Source organism: Platichthys flesus, chromosome 19, assembly GCF_949316205.1.
Source record: "Platichthys flesus chromosome 19, fPlaFle2.1, whole genome shotgun sequence".
Classification (NCBI taxonomy): Eukaryota; Metazoa; Chordata; class Actinopteri; order Pleuronectiformes; family Pleuronectidae; genus Platichthys; species Platichthys flesus.
In genome coordinates this window covers 9,881,259-9,902,081 of record NC_084963.1, presented here as the reverse complement: position 1 = coordinate 9,902,081, position 20,823 = coordinate 9,881,259, and the positions used below count along the sequence as shown (strand labels likewise).

Genomic DNA, 20,823 nt, shown 5'->3' with positions numbered 1-20,823 from the left:
GATAATTCAAACCCCACATATTTAATTTAGTACCTTACATCATCTGTGTCTTCAAAGGAATTATAAATGTACCAATTCCTCTTTAGTTTCTCACTTTTGCTATCATGCCAGGTTACTGGAAATATGTGTAAATATGTATTTAACTGAATTAAAAAAACATTTAGTTTGTGCATGTTTTTAATGAAAAACCTTGATCCCATGATGTCTCCTTTAAGCTGATAAATAACAGATACGCTCTCAGGAACAGATTCTGGTGTCAAACATCGTGAAGAGGAAGAAAAAAGAAGGTCAGAGAGCAAGCTGAGAGTTTCAGTACACTGAGGTTTTTAATGTGTTGACATTAAAGCGCAGACGTCCTGCTGAGTAACATCATCAGTTTGAACAAGACGCAGGAGCTGGAGCTGCTGCAGGAATTCACACACACTCATGCTGCGTCTCCCTGTTCTTCTACACACACACACACTCACACGCAAACATACACACATACAGAGAGAGAAAGACAAGAAAAACAAACAACCCCCCTCTCTGCTATGAGCTACAGTATCAAACCTGCCTGCACACGTCAATATACATCACTGTGTTATACATTTTTTGTAACTTTTTTTTAAATATTTCCTTATACAGATACTCATTTGTTCATAATAATTTAAATACTCAGCAAATACACTGCAGACTAAACTCTCTAGACAGTAGAAGTACATGTCCCATAAGATGCACCACACATACACAGAATAACGCGTTAATAAGATATGTTCATAATAAACTATTCACTGTTAAAGCATTGGTAGAATATGCTTTGTTTTGCTTTGCAGTCGTGGAGGACCGGGATGCACAAGTTTTATTTTACATCAATGGAGGTACAGAGGCTGGGGGGGGGGGGGCTTAGTCGTGGCTGGTGGTTTTGTCGGTTTCTGTCACGAATCAAAAATACAACACATCACACTGAGTTCAGTAGTAGAAGAGGGGTGGGGGGGGGGGGGGGGTGCAGTGAGTTGAAAAGATGGGTTCGACTCACAGGGAGAAACAGAAGGAGCGCTTGATAGTTCTATGCATAGACTGTGGCTGTGTGTTCTCACTCACCCCCGTGACCACTGAGAGAGGGAAGGAAAGGAAAGAACAAAAAAAAAGAAGCAGAAAAGAAATGGAAGGTTATCATCGCGAATGATTCGATGCAGTTCACTTAAAAACACACAGAAACCAGATTTCCCTCGGAAAAAATAAATTAAAAAAAACAAGGAGCTCAGGCTGCAACCCAGGCCACAGATCCCCTTCCTCCCAGTTAGACATTTTCTCTTGCTTTGATTTGAATGGTGACATGCAGGCTGTCTGCACGAACACGTCCTATATAGTCTTTTTATATATTGCACTTTTTATTTAGATCCAGCCTCCATAAGATAACGTAAAGTTTGTGTGAAGATTGGAGGAGGAAAGAGGGAAAAGTGGCACCAGGAAGTAAAAAAATAAATAAATTGGGAAACCAAACAAAGTTTGTTTGTTGCATAGTTTCTGTGGAAGCACAGACAACAGTGTTTTCAGAGGTGGTTGTCACACACATGCACGCTCATTTGCACTCAAAGTGATTCGACTACTGGAGAAAACCAGGGTAAATCTACGGATGTTGAGGCTTTCTGGAGGCAAACAGCCCAGAGAGTCCCTCACATGGTCGCTCCTCCTGTCCAACAGCAAGGACAAGAAGAGGAGGAGGAGGGAAAGCAAGGATGAAGAGCAGAAGCACCCTATCTGTGCAGATATCTGAGGGTGAGGAGTCTGCAGCTCATCCTTGATTTCCTTCACGCCCTCCTCGATCGAGTGAGTGAGTGAGTGAGTGAGTGGGTGGGCAGTCAGGTTATGGGAGTTTTAGGGGAGAGGAGGTGAAAGAGAGGAGAGGAGGCTTCCTCTAAGAGGCAGGAGGCGGCAGGGGGCTCTCGGGGCGAGAGGGCCCGCTCTTGTTTGGCCCGGCTGTTTCGATGGAAAGAGTAGAAATAGAGAAAAAACAGGATGGAACATGATGAAACTCCTGAAATCATTAAGGTGAGGAGGCAGTCTGTTTATCTGCAGCTCAGAATAAACTCAATACTAAAAAAAAAAGATAAACACTGAATTTATAAACGGGACCTCTCCTCTCTATTTTCTATTCCTCACTATGGATGTTTAGTTTTCTGAAAAGTGTGTCCTCGCCTGTGATCTTTAGGGGGAGCACTTTTACAGATCAGAGCCTGAATACAACTGGTAGAGATGAAAAGAAAAACACTTTTATGCAACATTTCTTAAAGAAATTCTTCACTAAAACCTTTTTTTTCCATTTACATATTGAGAATAAATTGGAAATGTCCAGATGATATCAAAGGTTAAATCTTAACATGTCAACTTTATTCTCAAGAGGCAAATTACAAAAAAAAAGATCTTTCTCTTCTCTTGTGAAAGAAACGTTTTAGTTTGAATTATTCCTTTATTTAAAATAAGATAATGAATCATAAAATAAAACTTAAAAGGATAAAACAAATGTTAAAAAGAGAGAAAGAAGTCAGCAGCCAGAATCCCCATTTCAAATGCTGGAGTGTAATACTCAGGCAGAGTTTCATGCTCGATTTGTAAAGTCTCCTCCGTCAGGTTTAAAAGGAGGAGGAATATGTTTTGTGTTTGCTTGTATATATATATAAATATTTGTGTGTATTTATGTAAGCAGGTGTGCATGCATATAGGCACACACTTTGTCTTATCAGGTATTTCATATTCTCTACATAGTTCATCTAAACTGAGGGAGTTGGGGTTTCGGTCATGCAGCTGTGTTTTCAAGTATTCTGCATCTCTGTGTGGCACAGAGGGAGAGAGAGAGAGAGAGAGAGAGAGAGAGAGAGAGAGAGAGAGAGAGGGAGGGAGAGAGACAGCTTGTTGTAAGGGAGGACTAGATGCAGGCGAAGGGAGCCGGCCGAGGTCAAGTGAGGTGGAAAAAAGACAGGAAGGTGGCGCTGTTGTCCGTGGACTCTCATCCCAGAGGAGGGACGGGCAGAGCGGGGAGGGAAGAACTTGGATGGCTAGTGGGTTGGAGAGGGCGGGGGTCTCCGACTGCCACACACATACACACACACCCACACACCCAAACACACACGCACACACACACACACACACACACACACACACACACACACGCGCGCACACACAGGGAGAGACACAGAGGGAACAGGTTGGATTAGTGTTTGTCAACATTGGAAAATTTATTCTGGATCCCCCCCCCCCACTCCCATTGTTAAAATTCATGCACATACACAGAAATAGGACATCATAACAGACAACCACCTACATCATGAGGTAACACATATCACTACATGAGATATCAGGCTCGGTTCCCATGGCCACAGCACCGGTAAGGCTGTATCCATGTATATATGTGTAAATATACGTCTGTGTTCTGTCAAGGCCTCACTGCACAAAGTTAGGGATGAGTGGGATGTGGTGACAAATTTAACATCACATACAACATGGACACAAAACCAACAACAGTCTGAAAGTTGTGAACTTTGGCCTCGAATCCTGTTCAACCCCCTGCTGCTGCCGCAAATAGGAAACCTCCTCTTTCTCCCGACACACTGATGCCACCTTTTAGAGATCATCAACAGAGAAAAAAGAAACGGCTACGACCGAATTCAGCTCGCACGCTGATGCAAGCTCAAACACACACCCTGGAGGGGGGGTGTTTGCCAAGCAGCGCTCTGAGAAGAGAAATGCAAAGTGACAGAGAGGAGAGGGCATGCAGTGAAAACATGAGAGAGGATGAGAAAGAAGGATTCGTGATGGCGGTGATGATAATGGTGGACAGCACCCAACGTACCAGAAACGTCCCCCCCCCTCACTGGTCAGTGATAGTGATTCTGTAGAAGGAACCATAGTCATGTGCGGGGCCAGAGGTGTGGTGAGGGAGAGAGGGATGAAGAGAGAGAGAGAGAGAAGCAGTGCAAACGGTTACAGTGCAGGAAATGGCCAATGTGACGTGAGCTCAGCTCTCCGACAGACCGGCACACTGCGAAATGATTTAGATGGGAGAAGTTTGGAGAGTCGGATTTCGAGGTGGAACTTGTGTCTGTGAGAGCTTCACTCTGCAACGTCAGGGTCTCCTGCAGTAAACGAGGCAAGCTGCTGCCCTGACCGTGAATGTTCATAAACAGAACTTAGCTCACAGACACGGCCCAGCACGGGAGAAGAGGAGAAGAGAAAGAAAAACCCCAAACGTTTTCACTCACCCTAATACCAGCTTTGAAGCTTAGAAATCATAATCATCTAGATGAGAGCAGAGGTGAGGTGTGTGTTAGTGGTGATCAGAGGAGTTTGAACTGGTGATGTTTGGCGGCGTGTGGAAAGTTGAAAGTGGTGGTGGAGAGATATTGAGGTGAAACCAAGAGAAAAATAAATCACGATAATCACATGTCTATCCTTCTAGTAAGGGATGTCTACCCGTCTATCGTCCTCTACCTCGACCACAGCTCTCCACTTTCATTAACCTCCTTCATGTGGCTTCAGGTGTCTTCACATCAACACTTCAGGTTGGATAGCTCTTCATGATTTAAGCTATTTGATGATTGTTAAAGTCCTCATGATAATACATCGTTCTCCATGTTGGTGTGAAGAAGGGTTTAAAGCATGTCTTGTGTGTTCTCTCACCTGGGCACATTTGGGGGGCCGCGGTTAGGCCTGGAGGGCACGGAGGGTGGCGGCCCACTGTAGGGGTCCGGAGAAGCTCCGGGCCGAGACGGGACAGGGGGTCCCCCGGCAGGAGGAGGCCCGGGCGGAGGCCCACGAGAGCCGGGGCGGCCGGGGGGACCCGGCGGAGCTCTGCGGTTTGGAAGTGGGCTGGTGGCCGGAGACCTGGAGGATAATAATCACAGAACATCAGAATAAACATGGAAGAAACTACATTTTTGTAGATTTTTGAGTTTTCTTAAGCTGTAAGCCATAATCAGCAATATTAAAAGAATAAAAGGCTTGCAATATTTCAGTTGATTTGTAATGAATCCAGAATGCATGACATTTTGGTCTAATTTTCTGAGACAGTCCTGTACATGTCCTGGGCACATAAACCACTGAATTATAATTAAAAAATAATACATCGAATTAAGATCCTCTTTAACCTGAGAAACAAAATGTTGCAGACAGATGTGTCTTATGTCTTACCTCCCTCCGGAGTTGGCCCGTTGCACCTGCAGCCAGGAATCATCCACGGGCGGCGGCATGGCGGTGGTCACGGTTGACGTGCTGATGTCGCCGATGATGCCCAGCGCCTCCCGCAGGGCGTGGTACATCCGCAGCATCTCGTCCCGGTGCGTGGCCTGTTCCTGAGACTCCTCCATCAGCGAGTTCTGGTCGCCGCACGAGTACAGCTGGGCCAGCAGGTCGGCGTTGATGTACTCCTTCGTCTGGACGGAGAGAGAGAGAGAGAGAGAGAGAGAGAGAGAGAGAGAGAGAGAGAGAGAGAAGAGAGAGAGAGAGAGAGAGAGAGAGAGAGAGAGAGAGAGAGAGAGAGAGAGAGAGAGAGAACGTTCTGTGATCTCTGGAACATTAACAGCCAAATACAACAATCACGCTCCTGAGTGCCACACCAGGGACTGACATTGTTAATCATGAGGTGCATGATGGTCTTGGGCATCAGGTCGCGGACGGTCTTGCTGACGATGGCCATGTAGGAGTCCACCAGGTTACGAATGGTCTCCACCTGCCGCTCCAGCTGAGGATCCATGCTGTGCACGAAGCTGTCGGAGACGCTGTCTTCGCCACCGTCACTCTGCAGAGACAAAGTCGGAGAGTATTGAAGGACAGACGTGTGTGTCCAGCCACAAACATCATTCTCTTCTTCATTGCACATGTTCGGATCTAACTTCCTTGATTTCTTTGAATCCAAATATTTTATATTCAGGTTTTTTTTTTTTGTCCAATAAAATGTTGTGGAAAAAGACACTGATGATGTAAAGACACAAACATACCTTTCCTTCCTTGTCCTACACGGTCAAACAGTGATGGAAGATAAAAGACATCGAAAAGGACAAATACAGAAACACATGAGATACATGACAACATTAAAATAGACGCACAACAACATTTAAAAATCACGTTTGTCTGCATGGTTTTGACAAAGTGAGGGTTAAGAATGTGTTTTACTGTTCATGTAGTTTGTAGAACACACATTTGTATCCACGTATGATTAAAACTATGATAGAGTGAATCTTTACCGTGACCCGTTCAGGATAAACTCCGGCTCGAAGGAACGAGGCCTTCCAAGCATCGATATCCTCCTGACTCTCACAGGCCAGCTCCAGCTGACGGTAATCCTTATAAACGTTCCTGTGGAGAAAACGTATTTTAGGAACACTGTTGTTTTTACCTGAACAGCCGCGCATCCTTGTAGCAAAATAAGTAAATGCAAAAGTGTTTCATGTACTTTATTTGAGATGTTTATATTTCAAAGGTAAATATCAGATTTTTTTTACTGTACTTCTTTCGTCCGATATATAGACAGTTATTACTTTTTATTTCCAGCTGTAAAATTAACAAACAAATAACACTGACATACTAGATTAGCATCTCTGCTTTCCTAAATTTATAAGTAAATTTACCTCCTTCAATTTTTGCATTAGGGCTTTTACTTGTTCCATTTCTATTATTTTTTAATTACACATTTTGTATATAACTGTAAATGTATCTTCTTTTTATTGTTCTGAATTTGTATGTCCTAATCACTTTATTCTGCTATTTAACAACTAGACGACTCTTTTCAGTTTTAATTACGAGTTCACCTACACAAGTTTTTCACAGTCAAACCTCAATAACCATTGTGACATTAAGGATTTTTCAATCTTGAATCAGAAAAGGTTTAAGTGGAACAGAGAAAAAGGTAGTTGTACTAGTTGCTGTCTATTCGTAACGACCTTTATTTCATATTTTGCTGGCTTCCCCTCCAAACATACGTCATGACGGAACGTGATCAGTAACATGTGACTGCTGTGTGTCTTCATATCGGTGTGTGCGCGTGTGCTCATGCATAGCAGCACCTCTGCTCGGTGTTGAAGAGGGCAAAGATTTGCTTGCTGGACATGAAGCTTTTCTCCACATCGCGCAGCCGTAGGTTGTCCACCTGCAGCATGTACTTCTTCTCTTTCTCCTGCAGGGGGCGAAAGAGAAACACAATCCTTACATAGTGCACGAAGGAGAGAGAGAGAGAGAGAGAGAGGCGTGAGAGAGAGAGAGAGAGTTACCTCATCTGGGAGAATTTGACTCTAAAGTAAAAATGGACTTGGAGATTTACAGCTCTTGCCCTGACGTTGTGTGAATGAGACTAAAATAGATTAAATAGCCACTGAATGAGACTTTGCGTTAAGATCAATGCGGTTTGATCAATTTACCACTTGATGTTGTGTACGTGATAGCAAGAGTCTGCTGGAACAATGATAATCAATGACAGAAACTAGAATGGAGAGAGACCAAAAGAAGGGAAGATGAAAGAAAACCAGGAGTAAACACTCACAATTAGATTTTACAGGAGACAGGAAAAAAAGGAGAAGAAAAAGGCAGGAGAGACCAATGGGAAAGTCGTCCTGTACAGAGTCTGTGGTTTTGATTAGAGATGTGAAAAAAAGAGGGCGAGCAACAAATGAGAAACACACACGAACAGAGAGCGAGAGAGAGAGAGAGAGAGAGAGAGAGAGAGAGAGAGAGAGAGAGAGAGAAAGACAGCCTTCCAGTGTAGAAAACTTTCGTACTAGTAAATCTGAAAACAACATATGATCTCCAGACATCCAACTATTTATGAATTGAGGAACCTCAAAGTTAGTCATCTGCATGCGAGCACTCACACACACACACACACGTTGCAATTATAGTCCTCAAAGGCTATTGTTGGTTCTTTAATGAGGGTCAATGTGTGTGTGAACGTTTTATTATCGACGGTGAAATTAGAATTCACTAAAAGTGAGCCGCCAAAAATAGCAGAGGGTGAGTGAGTTTCCACAAACATAGCTTCCCCACACTGCCTTGGGTGCACCTTTGAGCGCAGTCTCTAACTAACCTTAAAACCATCTGGATGGATAACCATGGGCCTGCCCTGCCCAACCCAGCGTGTGTGTCAAAGAGAGATGTGTGTGTGTGTGTGTGTGTGTGTGTGTGTGTGTGTGTGTGTGTGTGAGACCAAACTCCATCAAAGGATTTATGACCCATGCAGCCAAATGGCCATATCCCCTAAATGCATGTAAAAACTCTCTCTCTTGCTCACTCACGCTCTCTCTCTCTCACACACACACACACACACACAGGCACATTTGGCAGTGCTGCTACACCCAGGTGTCTGATACACCGGAAAAAAAACCGACTGAAAACCCAAACAAGCAGTTGGCCAGACTGCTGACATCAACCTTCACAGCGGCCGCGAGGGCAACGTATTCTGCTTCCATGTCCCCTCAATATGTCTCAATAGCTGCCTTCCTCCATTCCCCCTCTCCTCTTTCCCCTTGTTCCCCTCGCTCTCTGGCTTTCCCTCTCCCTGGGATCGAGCAACCTTGGACTGATTCATACATTTTCCTCTCCTCTGGCCAGTAAATCCAGTCAGGAGAGATGGAGGGGGGGGGGGGGGGGGGACTCGTGTGTGAGTGTGTGCATAACGTGGGGAAAGTACAGAGACACTGAACTGCTGAAGAAAGATATGACAGAACTAGCTTAATGTGCTAAGGCTGTACGTCGAGGGTGTGCGACTACACAAAGGCCCTGTTTGCGTGTGAGAATGGATAACATAAAAAAAATTGTGTTCGCCGCTCAGACAAAAGCCAGAAAGAAAAACAACCGATAAGAAAGCGACGGATGAGTATTATTTCCACATCAGGCGCAGACGTCCGACACACACTTCAGACGGATTGTTAGGCTTTTCCTCTCTGTCAATCGGCCCATCTTGCATGTGTGTGTGTTTTTTTTTACGTGTTTGGGGAATTTGGGGATTGAGCGCTTTCCCATATGCTCACATAAAAGCCAGTCAGCATGAGCGGGCCAGAGAACAGATCTCAGACACTGAGTGCACACACACACACACACACACTGACACACACACAGGGACACATGAGAAAACAAAATCAAACGGACGCAAAGAAACACATGGATGACGAGCTTATATGAGATGCAAAGGAAAGTGCACACAATGAATTTGAGTGAACTTCGGCTGCATTTGATTTGAGCGAGACCCAACGTCTGTGGAGAGGAAAGATACAAACAAAGCAAAACCACAATAAGGTTTGTCAGGAGACTTCTGTTTATGTTAATCGCCATGGAGACAGCTGAAGCACAACACAAAACTCTGTGTGCACAATCGTTTACGCATATGCAGAGTGTGTGTGTGTGTATAATCTATAGACTCAGGTTCAACCAAGTAGACAGGAGGGATAAAACCAAACATCAATGGTGGAGATAACTAATATATTTAGGAATAATTACAAATAAATGAAGTTAGTAACACTTCCAGAGATCTATATGGCGCATACACTTCTTTTGTCCTTCACTGTTATGTTATCCCAAACAGACTGAACAGCTCTTCGGGTTATTTTTGCACCTCCGTCTCCTGAGCAATGTAATTTCATTCTGCCTCGCACAGAGGGTAAAATGACAGTTAACCACTTTTGTCCCAAGACACGGGTCGGAGAGATGCTCTCCCGTTACCCCTGCTCTCATATCTCTTTACCGTCTCTGTGTAACATGAAGGATCCAGTTAATAGTTTATATTTAAAGCACTGCACACGATCCACTTCGCCCCTCACTCACCAGCTCGCTCTCTTGGTCAAATAAGCTCAATTTACGGCCTGTCCCACGCACCCACTTAAAGACCCGTGTTGATCCGAGCTTTCGGGGCTGAGGAATGTTTTGCCCGCACCCTCCAGGTCTGCTGATTCTGTGGATTCCTTTAGGAGGCAGCAAGAGACACGTCTGTTTGGGGAAGAGCTGGGACATCTGTTTGCACCAGGGCTGAGTTTTATGTTTTTTTTTCTGCCTCATTTATTGTGTTTTCTTATTATGCACACAAACACACGTATGGTTATTATAGCAATCACATGTATTGACTGTATAAAAGCAGTTTTTTTATTAGATACACATAGCTTTGCACATAAACTATCATTACAATATTCATAATAGCTTTTGTTGACATGGGGGAAAATGTGAGAATTCAGTTCATGTCATATATGAGAAATGTCTCATAATGGAGACCAGTCAAACACCAGCAAGAACTAGGCACCCTGTACTGGGATGGAAATCCATTCACAGGAATAGAAGTATAAAACCTGGCTGAGCTACCACCACCTTCTAACCTGCGATGCTGGGCGTGAAACATCTGGTACATTTCGGAGCCAGAATCTGTGCAGTAGTGATGGGGGGGGGGGGTACAGACACTTGACCAATTGCAACACAGTCTCAGCTGTCAATCATGATGCTTAACCCCATTATATAGCATCAAATAACGAATAAGGAGGAGGCGTGGTTTATGACCTACACTGCAGACAGCCACTTGAGGGGAGCCGTCCTGTCGACCATCTTTATATAACGTCTATGGTTTGAAACCTTTAGTCGTTTGCATGCCAAGTGTTTCGATTTCAGCGAACAACATGACCACGGTAATTCTACATGACTGAATCTCACATCTATTGTTTTTGCAAATAAGTTAACACATTCTTTCACCCTCCATTTTGTCAGAGCCTGGACACATGCAACCTTTCTTCTCTCTCACACACTAGTGCAGCAGATGAGGCCGTGCACTAGGTACTTAACCTTGCAGCGGCTGGAGCCCGGTGTGTGTGCAAAGTACTTTCCATGGTTTTGTTTTGCTAGTGAGTAATCGCAGGCTAATTATGAGAAGCCAGAGGAAGTTCACTTCTGAATTCATAAAGGCACTTTAGCACTCTGCGCGCCGTCCAAAGAAACGTCTCATGGACTCAAACACAAATTCAAAATGTGGATGAAATATGGCCTCACACACACACTGACACACACACACAAATGCACACACAGGAATACTAAACACCAGACATACACACACATGGACCTTACATAAACCGTATCCAATTAACACTTTAAAAACAAATCCGAGTCGTTCGGTGGGCAAAACCAAGAAGATAGTCGTTAATGGCATCCATGTTGTTTTAAGAGGCTGCATGCCCTCGTGTGTGTGTATGTGTGTGTGGCAGAGTGTATGTTGACGAGAGTCTGGTGACTTGGGCCGTGCATCAAAGGGCTGCGGAGAACCCGCACGGCATCTGGGAGCAATAACGTTGCTTCTAACCCTTCATTACCACAAAGACTGGGCCCTGGGTGGCAGCCAACGGCAATTTTCACAACCCTCCTCCTCACCTCCCTTCAGTTTTTCTTTCCCTCCATTCTTCTGCCATTCCCCCTATTGAGTTTCTGACTTTTAGAAAAAAAATGAAACACAGAGAGCAGTTCTGTTACATGACGGGGATGTGGAAAGACGGAAGAAGAATGAAGACTCGTTTGGGTTTGGAGCACTGGTGGAAAAGCTTGTGTAGCATCTGCACTCAATATGAAACTACAATAGTCCAGTGCAGTTGAGTTATATCATAAGGAGCTTTTGTCAAACTTGTTTGTTGAATAATGAAAAAGATAATTCTTAACATAACTTTTGCTGGAATAGATAGACATCACCGGATCTACATATCGTCAAGAAACCCACAAACCCGGGAAGATCGGTTTTCTTCAGTGACTAAGACGTCACTAAAGCTGCTTTCAGACAAACACTGAGGAGCTGACATTTTCCTGACATTTTGTGGATAGGCTGTATGTGAGAACACAAATGTCCCAGTCAGTTGCTCTGGACATTTTCTGGAACTTTTCCCACCAGCCCCCTAGTAAAATCTCCCAGTGAGCCCATGTGAGAAAACAGCAGGGAAGGTGAACAGCGAGCAAGAGGACATTGTTAATGTTTTTTCCACATTCTTCTGTGTGAATCCAAATATGTCATGATCAAAGAGAGGAGTTATGCACGTGATAAACAAAGACAAAGTTGTGGAATGACGGTGAGATTTAAGAGTTTTTAGTAACGCCATCGTCAATGCGCTGTAAAAAAAGATTCCTGCAGCACAATTTCTATTTCTATTTCCTGCCTCCTGCACGCTCTACCCAGGTGCCACCGCTCACCTGAACCCTCCAGACTTTTTCCCGTGGTCGCAGACACGTCCCAGACTATCTCCTGCTGTGTTCTACCTATTCGAAAGGCAAACTGCAGAAAAACGTCTGTTCAGGTCTAAAAACGACTTATGAAAGAGCATTTTGAGGGAGCTTCATTTGACTTTATGCCATTTGGACTCGACAATTGAGTCGTCTACGGCAAACAATTCAGCAGCGGACTGATTTACCGTTGGGAACAGATATATCTATTCTGCGGCATCGAGTGAAAACACACAGCTGCTTGTGACTCATCGAGTTGAGCAACAACGCTAATAACAAATCACCTCGGGCAGCATGAAGCATCAGGAAGTGTCTGCGCGCCCTTATTCTTAAAAGTGTTACCAGATAAGTGTCCGGTTTCACAGGGAAAAACATGCATTCTCACTTTTTCTATTTTTACATTTTTATGTGTTGGAAGTTGCTCTTCTGCCCCCCCCCCCCCCCTTCTCCTTAAAAAGTGACGGCCTTTATGCTCCTCTCGCCTCCTCCTGTGGGAACGAGCGCTAAATGAAAATAAACGTCTTCAGGCGAAGGGAGACGTGGTGTCTGCGCTCCAACACAGGCGGGCGGGTCACTGATGCCTTCCTGTTTAGCGGCTAATTGCTAAGCAGTTAATGATCTGGTCTTGCTTTACTTCTGCGGAGGGTCAGTATAACAACCTTTGGGGGGGGGGGGTGGCCCGGGACATGTGATCAATCACCAGTGACCACCAAAGAGCGAGAGGAGGGGGAGGAGGCGGGGGGAGGCGGAGGGAGGGAGGGGAGACCCCGGTAACCACATAAACACATGTGAAAATCCCCACACGTCTAGGGACTCCTGGCTGATAGAGGGCAAACGTTCTGTTTCACACGTCTGTTCGGTGTCTGTGCGCACAAAGCACAACAGCTACACTGCAAGTCGACACATTTCAAAGTTCCCTCCGAAAGAACCGCAATTTGTGTGTGAATGTGTGAATTTACAGTTTTCTTTAAAATCCACGTGGAAACGACAAATAAGTCCTGTGGATAATTCTTGTAGCTTTAACAGTAATGTACCTACAACGTCTCAGGTGACCACATGATGTCAGAATATTGAGGCAAAAACATTCACATTCGAGTCCAACATGCACACACACTTTGAAGTCACACATCCGGGTTCATGTGCAACTCCTTGGTTAAAGTTATCCTTAAGTAAATGTGTATTATATGAGTCTTAACATTCTGTTTGTGGTACAAATGGAGCATAAAAAAACTAGGGCAGAATCCCAATTTAACAAAACAAGGATTCATCTTTATTAATCGTTATTTAGACTGAAAATGTCCTTTTCTAACTCCTAATCACAACCTGTATTCCTGACAAATAAGTGTTTTTCTCATGCGTAATCCAAACACAGTGAGAGCTCATTGATGTATGACTGTAGAAGTTAATTTAGGCTAAATTAGCTAATTTGCACTAAATTAACTCCACACTTTTATATAATAAAATTAGCTGCCAGAATATAAACCTCTGCACTTTTAAATCACACATGTACACGTTTTACACACAGGGTGTGTTTGAACTGATTTTTATGACATGATTGTGCCAACAGGGCAGTTCCAAGGGTGGAGAGGTTGTTTTATTTTTACATTACACTGAGAGTAAATTAAGTCTTGTTAAACTTTATATTTATAAACACAACAATCTCTTGCTTGTGTTGAGATTAAATATTCAGTTTGATCTCATTCATGAAATCAGGGAACAATCAGTGACTAAGAACAAGAAGTATAATTATGCAGTAACTTTAGTTATATGCAATACAAGACTGATTTCTATAAAACAACCAGAAAATACAAAAAAAGATCCTACTAAACACATTCAGTAAAGTTCATAATGTCTGTCACTCCTTCAGAGGAGCTTGCAGACAACACACACACACACACACACACACACACACACACACACACACACAAATACATATGTCAAAAGCTGTGCACATCGATGTGGTTTTCCCCTCATGTCTGTTTGGGTCTGACCTGGGAATTTGTTTTTCTAATGGTCTCTGTATTGACATTATGTTCTCTGATATGCAGGAAACAATCAGGGGAAAATGTTAAATTTGATAAAAATGAAATAAAATAACGCAAATAAGAAGATATGTTATCAGATCTGTGATTGTTTTCATCCCCACATGACCCTTACAATGGTTATTACAAATTAAACAATTTACAGCAAATAAAAAACACTGCGACATGTGCACCTAGTTGATTTTCTTTCTAAATAAATATCCTTTCGGAACAAGAAGGTCCTATGTCTCTGGTGCTCTTATTTTGGAAGGTCAGGGCCTGAAAAGATTAGGGAACCTCTGCTTTAGAGAATTTCAAAAATAAATCTTTGACATTTTGTGAAATGTATGCATTCGATAAAGGAATTAGTGCAGCACAAAACCATATGCCATCAAACAATGAATTGTTATTTCTGGACAGATTAAAGAAAAAAAGATAATAGTGAATTTCAGATGCTGCAATAGTCTGAGGTTAATACCAAAGAGCCCCCCCCCCCCCCCCCCGCCTTCCCAGTCTTTATGCCAGCATAAGCAAACAGGCTGTAGCCTGATATTTACCACACAAATATGATCATAATGTATGTGTTCTCATCTAACTCTGCCAGAAAGCGAATAAGCACAATTCCCCAAAATGAGAATCTCAATCTTCAGACCACAGCACTGACTTTCTGGACAATAGCTGAAATGTGCTGGACGGTTTCTTGTTTTCTTATTTCAGCAGAGAAATAACAATGACATGATGTTACAGAGGAGAAAGAAGCTATTCTGTGGTTCACATTCCCATTATCCAAAGAGAATAACAGGGATCAGCAGTAATATCTCATAGTTGTGAGATTTCACCAGGACATGCATGAAATATAGGGGATTACATTATGTGTGTTACACACACTCTCAAATGAATCTACACTGTGGTGTTCACAAGCGTAGCCTTGCCACACGCATGCAAACGCACAAAAGATACAATTACAGTCACATAAACTGATGGTTGATCTCTATAATGCAATATCTAAATACATAGACAAGTCAGACACTAGAGGTTTTCCATGACCAGAATCAAACATTTCATGATGAGACAGAAAAACATGGGATCGAAGATCAAAAATGATGTGCATGTGTTTGTGTGTATGTATGTGTGTGTGCATACTTTCTCAGTATTTCTGGCTTTACTGAGTAATAGTTAGAAAGGAAGTTGCCTGGTCATCCAAACAGTGGAAACATAGTTGGTGCGACCGCAGCGCTTCCCCCACCCACCCATTAAAATTGACTCCTTCCAATCCCTGAACCCGAAACTAAACTGCATCAATAATCCTGTGAGTGAGGACTGATTTATGTCATTATCTGCTTTCTGGCTTGTTTCTCAGATACATTTGACTTTTTTTGTTTTTTTGCTCTTACAACTCTCTCTTTTTGCCCCCAAATGTTTAAACTCTCCTTCCCTCTTTTATCTCCATTCTCACTTTCCCTCCACATCCCTCCATCTCTGCCCGGACTGCTGACTGGTCTCTCCTGAGACCGCGCCTGCTTTGATTTGGAGCTCAGGTTGGAGCTCAGAAACTATAGCTAAAACAAACACACAGCCATGGCCACCTTTGCACACATACACACATATACACACACACAAATATTTGAACACACACACATACACCTGGAAACACTAGCACTGATTACTCCTGACTGCCAGAGGAATGAAACCTAAACACGTGTGTGTGCGTGTGTGTGTGTTTGAAGCAAAGATGAATGAAGCAAAGACTACAGCATTTCTTTAACTCAGACTTTCCCCCCCTCGTCCAAACACACACACACACACACACACACACACACACACACACAACCTCTTTTGCCCTGGTTCTGATTTACCAGTAGTATGTCACCCCTCCAATCAGCCCCACCTCCTCCCCCTCCATGTGTGTGTGTGTGTGTGTGTGTGTGTGTGTGTGTGTGTGTGTTGGGAAGGTTGCGGAGCTGCATAAAGGGCTCTTTATTCAAGTCGGACAGGGAGAGGAAATCAGCTTTAGAAGTAAAAACAGAGGGAGCAAGAGAGAGATGGAGACCACAGGGCTGCACATCTGGAGTTATTACAAGGCTTCCTCCCGCTTGCCAAGAAAACGCCGACATTCCTGCCCTGGCTACAAAGACTGTGGAGCCTCTGCTCTCATCCAGGCCCTGCACACATATCCATCATTCAAAAACCACATATGCACGCACATGTACCATAAGTAGAGATGCACACATAGTCTGGCGGGAAGGGAAGAGCATGCAGGCGCTTTATGAAACACTTCTCTGCCTCCACGTGAGCGCACAGACGACAGACATCCTCCCATCTGCCCACATACGCTTCCACTAAAAACCTCTCTGCCTCAGCAGCCAATCCCGTGATCCCTTTTCCATACTTTACAACACACATGCCAAATGAATGCGTCTCACTTCCTGCTCACCTTTGACCTTCCACTTTCTCTCCAAGAAGTCAGAGGAGAAAAAGAAGGAGGGCGAGAGAGAGAGAGAGAGAGAGCGAGAGAGAGAGGTGGGGGAGAAAAAAAAGCCAGACAGAGGGAGGGGAGAGAGGAAGAAGAAGAAGAAGAAGAGAGGAGAGGAAAAATGGGGGGCCGGCAAACTCCTCCTCCTAATCCCTCCATATCTCCTCTCTCTCTCCTTCTTTTTCTCCTTCCGTCTCTCGAAGGGGAAACTTGGTGACCAGTCCTTTGCCACGTTGAGCCTCCAGCCGGTCCGCCTTGCTTACTACCGGAGGGTTCTTCCTGTGGGGTTTTTTGGTCTCGGAAGCTTCAGAAGACAAATCCAAAAGTAGAATTTGAATCTAATGGGCTCCAAACAAAACGGCTGAGGGGAGATGACCTGGCGCCAATTAGCCGATAAGGAGACAAATCAAGAATCGGCCGAGAAGAAGAGAAGTCATTCAAGACAGTCCAGATGTGAAGAGGTGAAAGGAGATCGCCCGGTCACAGGTATTCCATTTTTCTGAATGGTCTGCGTCGAGGAGGGGAAAGGTTACGGTGCTTTAGTGGGAGGTGTTGGGTCAGACTTGGCTGAGGTTCAGCTGACCGCAACTATTCACTGATAGATTACTGACCAGGGACCCAGAACTCTGAGTTACTGTTGTTTTAAACTGCTAATGACTTCAACGCCTCAGGTTTGTGTTCAAGATCTCGGAGAGTATCCTGGCTCTTATTTATTTATTTATTTTCAGCCTGGGCAGACAGAGTTTAGGTTTGTGTAAATTTGAGCTTAATGGGGTATGACCTTGTGTGTAAACGTCTCCGTATCTTTGTGTGTTGTCTGCTTTTACGCACTTTTCATTAAAAACACGTGGAAAGGTTTTGGCCAAGTAACTTAAATTGACGTTTTTGGCCAATAATAACATTAAAATGAGTAATTAATATGTATTTAATGGATTTCTTCCTCTTCAGCATGGTTTGTCATTGATGTTTTAGCTTTTCCCGCATCTTGTGTTTTCCCTCCAAAGCCTCGGTGTGGAATTCAGACTCTCACAGCAGGAAACAGGAGGGAATGTTGTTGAATCTGCCAATCAGTGGCTATCACCTCTGTCTAACCCCTCCACCTCCACCTCCTCCTCCCCCTGCTCGTCCTCTACCTCCCTGCCAGCCCCCCTCATCCATCCCTCACTATGCTGTTTCTCCTCCAGCCGGCTCAATCGGCCCGATCAGCACTTTGCCACAGTCAGACTGTTAGAGCAGTAGGAGCTGGACTCAAGAGTCTGATGCTGGAGTCGCAGTGAGTACAGCTGTGTGTGTGTGTGTGTGTGTGTGTGTGTGTGTGTGTGTGTGCATGGGTATAAAAAACATCTCCACAGCATCCTTCAGCCGCCCAGCCCGCCTGCCCAGTGTTCAGACTACCTGTTCAGGAAGTAGTGGTTGTACAGTAGTCTGCACATTGGTTAGGCTGGCTGGGGAAGCACGGGACGACTCACACAAGAAGACACGAAAAGAAAAAGAGAGACGGCGCTCCTAAAGGGGCATCCGGCAGGCGAGAGCACATCGGGCTGTGGGAACACGCAGCACCACCCCTCGTCCATCTGGACAGGCCCAGGCACACGCCTAAATAAAGCACCCGACAGCCCCACCACAGAGGCCCGGCCCTCGTCTGCCGTGGATTTATGAAAGACGGACACATAAATTCTGTCGGCTATAAAGAGACATGAGGTTACGGTTTATCCTCGCTTTGTAGATTTCTGTGCATAATTTGAACCGAGAGTGAAATCTGATGAAGATATGAGTGTAACAAAAAAAGTTGAAATAAAAGATGCCTGGTTATCTATTTTCTATCTGTTGTTTCTTTTTTGTTCATTCAAACAGGTTTGGGGATTAAACAGTTTTTCAAGTTACACAAAGTGAGAAATCCTATATTGAACAACATAATCCATAGAGGAATCATATAAATTCAAAAGGCGGTTTCATGGCGACCTTCACATATTTTTTAGTTTTTTGCAAAATCAAAAAGATCCAACTGAGACAAAAAAGAGTTCAACCACCGTTAAAAAAAAAATTAACAGTTACGCAAAAAGATAACTCGAACACGCAGTAAAACCCCAGCGTCACACGGCGCTCCTGACCAAAATGTGCAATTACATCTCGGCCTTCCCTGCATCCATTTTCGGCCGCTTTACCTCAAATGACCATGTAACGTGCAGAGAGGCAGGAAGCCACCATACAAAAATGTTGAAAGAGAAGCCACTCTGTCATTGTCTGCTTGCAAGTCGTTGTGTTGATCTCGCCAAAAAAACTAAAAGACTAGAAGAAGGTTTGTGGCTTCAGTGTTGGTGGTGACGTCATGAGAAACTTTACGAGTTTACCTCGACCCCCTGTCTCGTTCTATCCGAGACGTGTTTCTCTTCCATGTCTTCACCGAAGCCACAATTTGTCTTCGAGACTGCACATCTTTGATAAAGCCGACCCACTGGTTACGCCGCTCAAAGCTGCTTATGTGTCCCGAATACACAAAAGCAAAGTAGAGGGTAGAAACATTCACACGGTGTCGCATCACAGGGCCTCGCTGCAGGAGTGTAAACCACCGACCGACCTGTTTCCATTTAGAGCCCTGCCACCAGGCACACAAGCTTTTTTTAAATGCAGTCACCGCTCCAGGAACACGCACACAAACCCACACGAAAGTGCACGCACACAGAGACACGCTGCGAAAAGCGGAGCGCAAACACACACACACACACACACACACACACACACACGCACACACACACATATGTTTCTGGGGAGTTCGCTTAAAGCAGCAGTCTCCCCCCAGGATGTTTACAGCTGGGATCACCAGGCGAGTCTGGCTTTCTGGCAGCTTTACAGCAGGAGCAGGGAAACCCAGGCAGGCAGACATACACACACACACACACACACAAACACTCACACAAATGCACGTACACACACACACACACACACACACGTGCAGAGAGCCAAAAGGGCACCCAAAGAAAATACGTCCTAGAGCCACTAAAGGACAGAAAAAGTCATATCTTTGTGCCACACCGTCTTCATGCATCCATATAAATTCGATTATAAGAATATATGAATATCACATGTGCTGAGAATCAATCCCTTTACAGTCTTGTGGGTATTATTTTAAAGTGCATTTTTCTTTTTATCCATTTACTGTACATCCCTCTCGTTCTTTCTACCTCCCTGCTTTGGGGAAGCTTTTAGCCTGATGCAAAGTATCGGCATGTCCTGTGGTAATACAGACCAGAAGGTTTATGGAAACATGCACACACACACACACTGACACACACACACACACACACACACACACACACACACACACACACACACACACACACAGACACACACACAGAAACACACACACCCCAGACACTAATAATAACTTTCAATCCAACTACTGGTGCCAGGATGTTTTGGTTAGTGTTGGTGTGTGTGTGTGTGTGTGTGTGTTTGCGTGCGTCTGTGCACGTGTGTTGCCAGACTATACTGCAAGGGTTTTCCCCATGACGAGCGGCAGCCCGTAAGATGGCACATGGCGTTGCACTATTTTGCAAGTTAGTAAAAAGAAACATGACATGTTTGTTTGAAACTGCACAAAAAGTTGCACAACAACAGTTTTTTTCTCAGCAGTCAAACTTTTTTAACAACTTTTTTTGGGCCGTTAACCTGAGCATAAATCTCTTTCAGCTTTTTCTCAAATGTGTGTATTTTGGCGAGTATTTGCCCAGGTGCACGTATTATCATAAGCTCTCACGAGTACTCTAGCCTCTGCTGGGAGTGCGTCTGTGACTCGGACACATAAAAAGTTCAGCTTGGATAAGAAACATAATGGAAAGTTTCTTTATTTCTTTCTTGTTTTCCCGTTTCTTTTCTCTTTGACAGAGTACCCTGCAGACTTGGCTCTGAGCTTTAACACCATCCACAGTGTGTTGGTTTTGGGTCTCCCTGCAACCTAATTTTTCCACGTTCAAATAAATATACAGTACAAGCAGGGGAAGGAGAAATGGAGGGAGGGGACGAAGAAGAAAAAGAGGGTGATGAAGAAAAGGCTGAGAATGGACAGATGGACGAGGGAGAGGAAAATTAATTTGAGTTTTCCTCGGGTTTTGGGATGAACTTTTGAGATTGTAC

General features: G+C 44.2%; 1 protein-coding gene across 9 annotated transcripts in view; it reads right to left on the bottom strand.

Annotated features, from left to right (window-relative positions):
• Positions 1-301: 301 nt before the first annotated feature.
• dnm1a (dynamin 1a) overlaps positions 302-20,823 on the bottom strand; it is a 47,340-nt gene continuing 26,818 nt past the window's right edge. For 2 of the 9 annotated variants that reach the window (XM_062412166.1, XM_062412171.1), the window contains 8 exons: positions 7,038-7,147; positions 6,219-6,330; positions 5,973-5,987; positions 5,603-5,773; positions 5,167-5,408; positions 4,657-4,860; positions 3,830-3,869; positions 302-1,091 (listed from right to left, as the gene is read on the bottom strand). In XM_062412166.1, the coding sequence (XP_062268150.1) occupies positions 3,848-3,869; positions 4,657-4,860; positions 5,167-5,408; positions 5,603-5,773; positions 5,973-5,987; positions 6,219-6,330; positions 7,038-7,147 (876 nt within the window). In that variant the 3' untranslated portion in view covers positions 302-1,091; positions 3,830-3,847. Of the gene's footprint in view, positions 3,067-3,829; positions 3,870-4,238; positions 4,276-4,652; positions 4,861-5,166; positions 5,409-5,602; positions 5,774-5,972; positions 5,988-6,218; positions 6,331-7,037; positions 7,148-20,823 lie in introns of those variants that run through there. The other 7 variants (XM_062412165.1, XM_062412170.1, XM_062412168.1 and 4 more) reach the window with 5 other exon arrangements.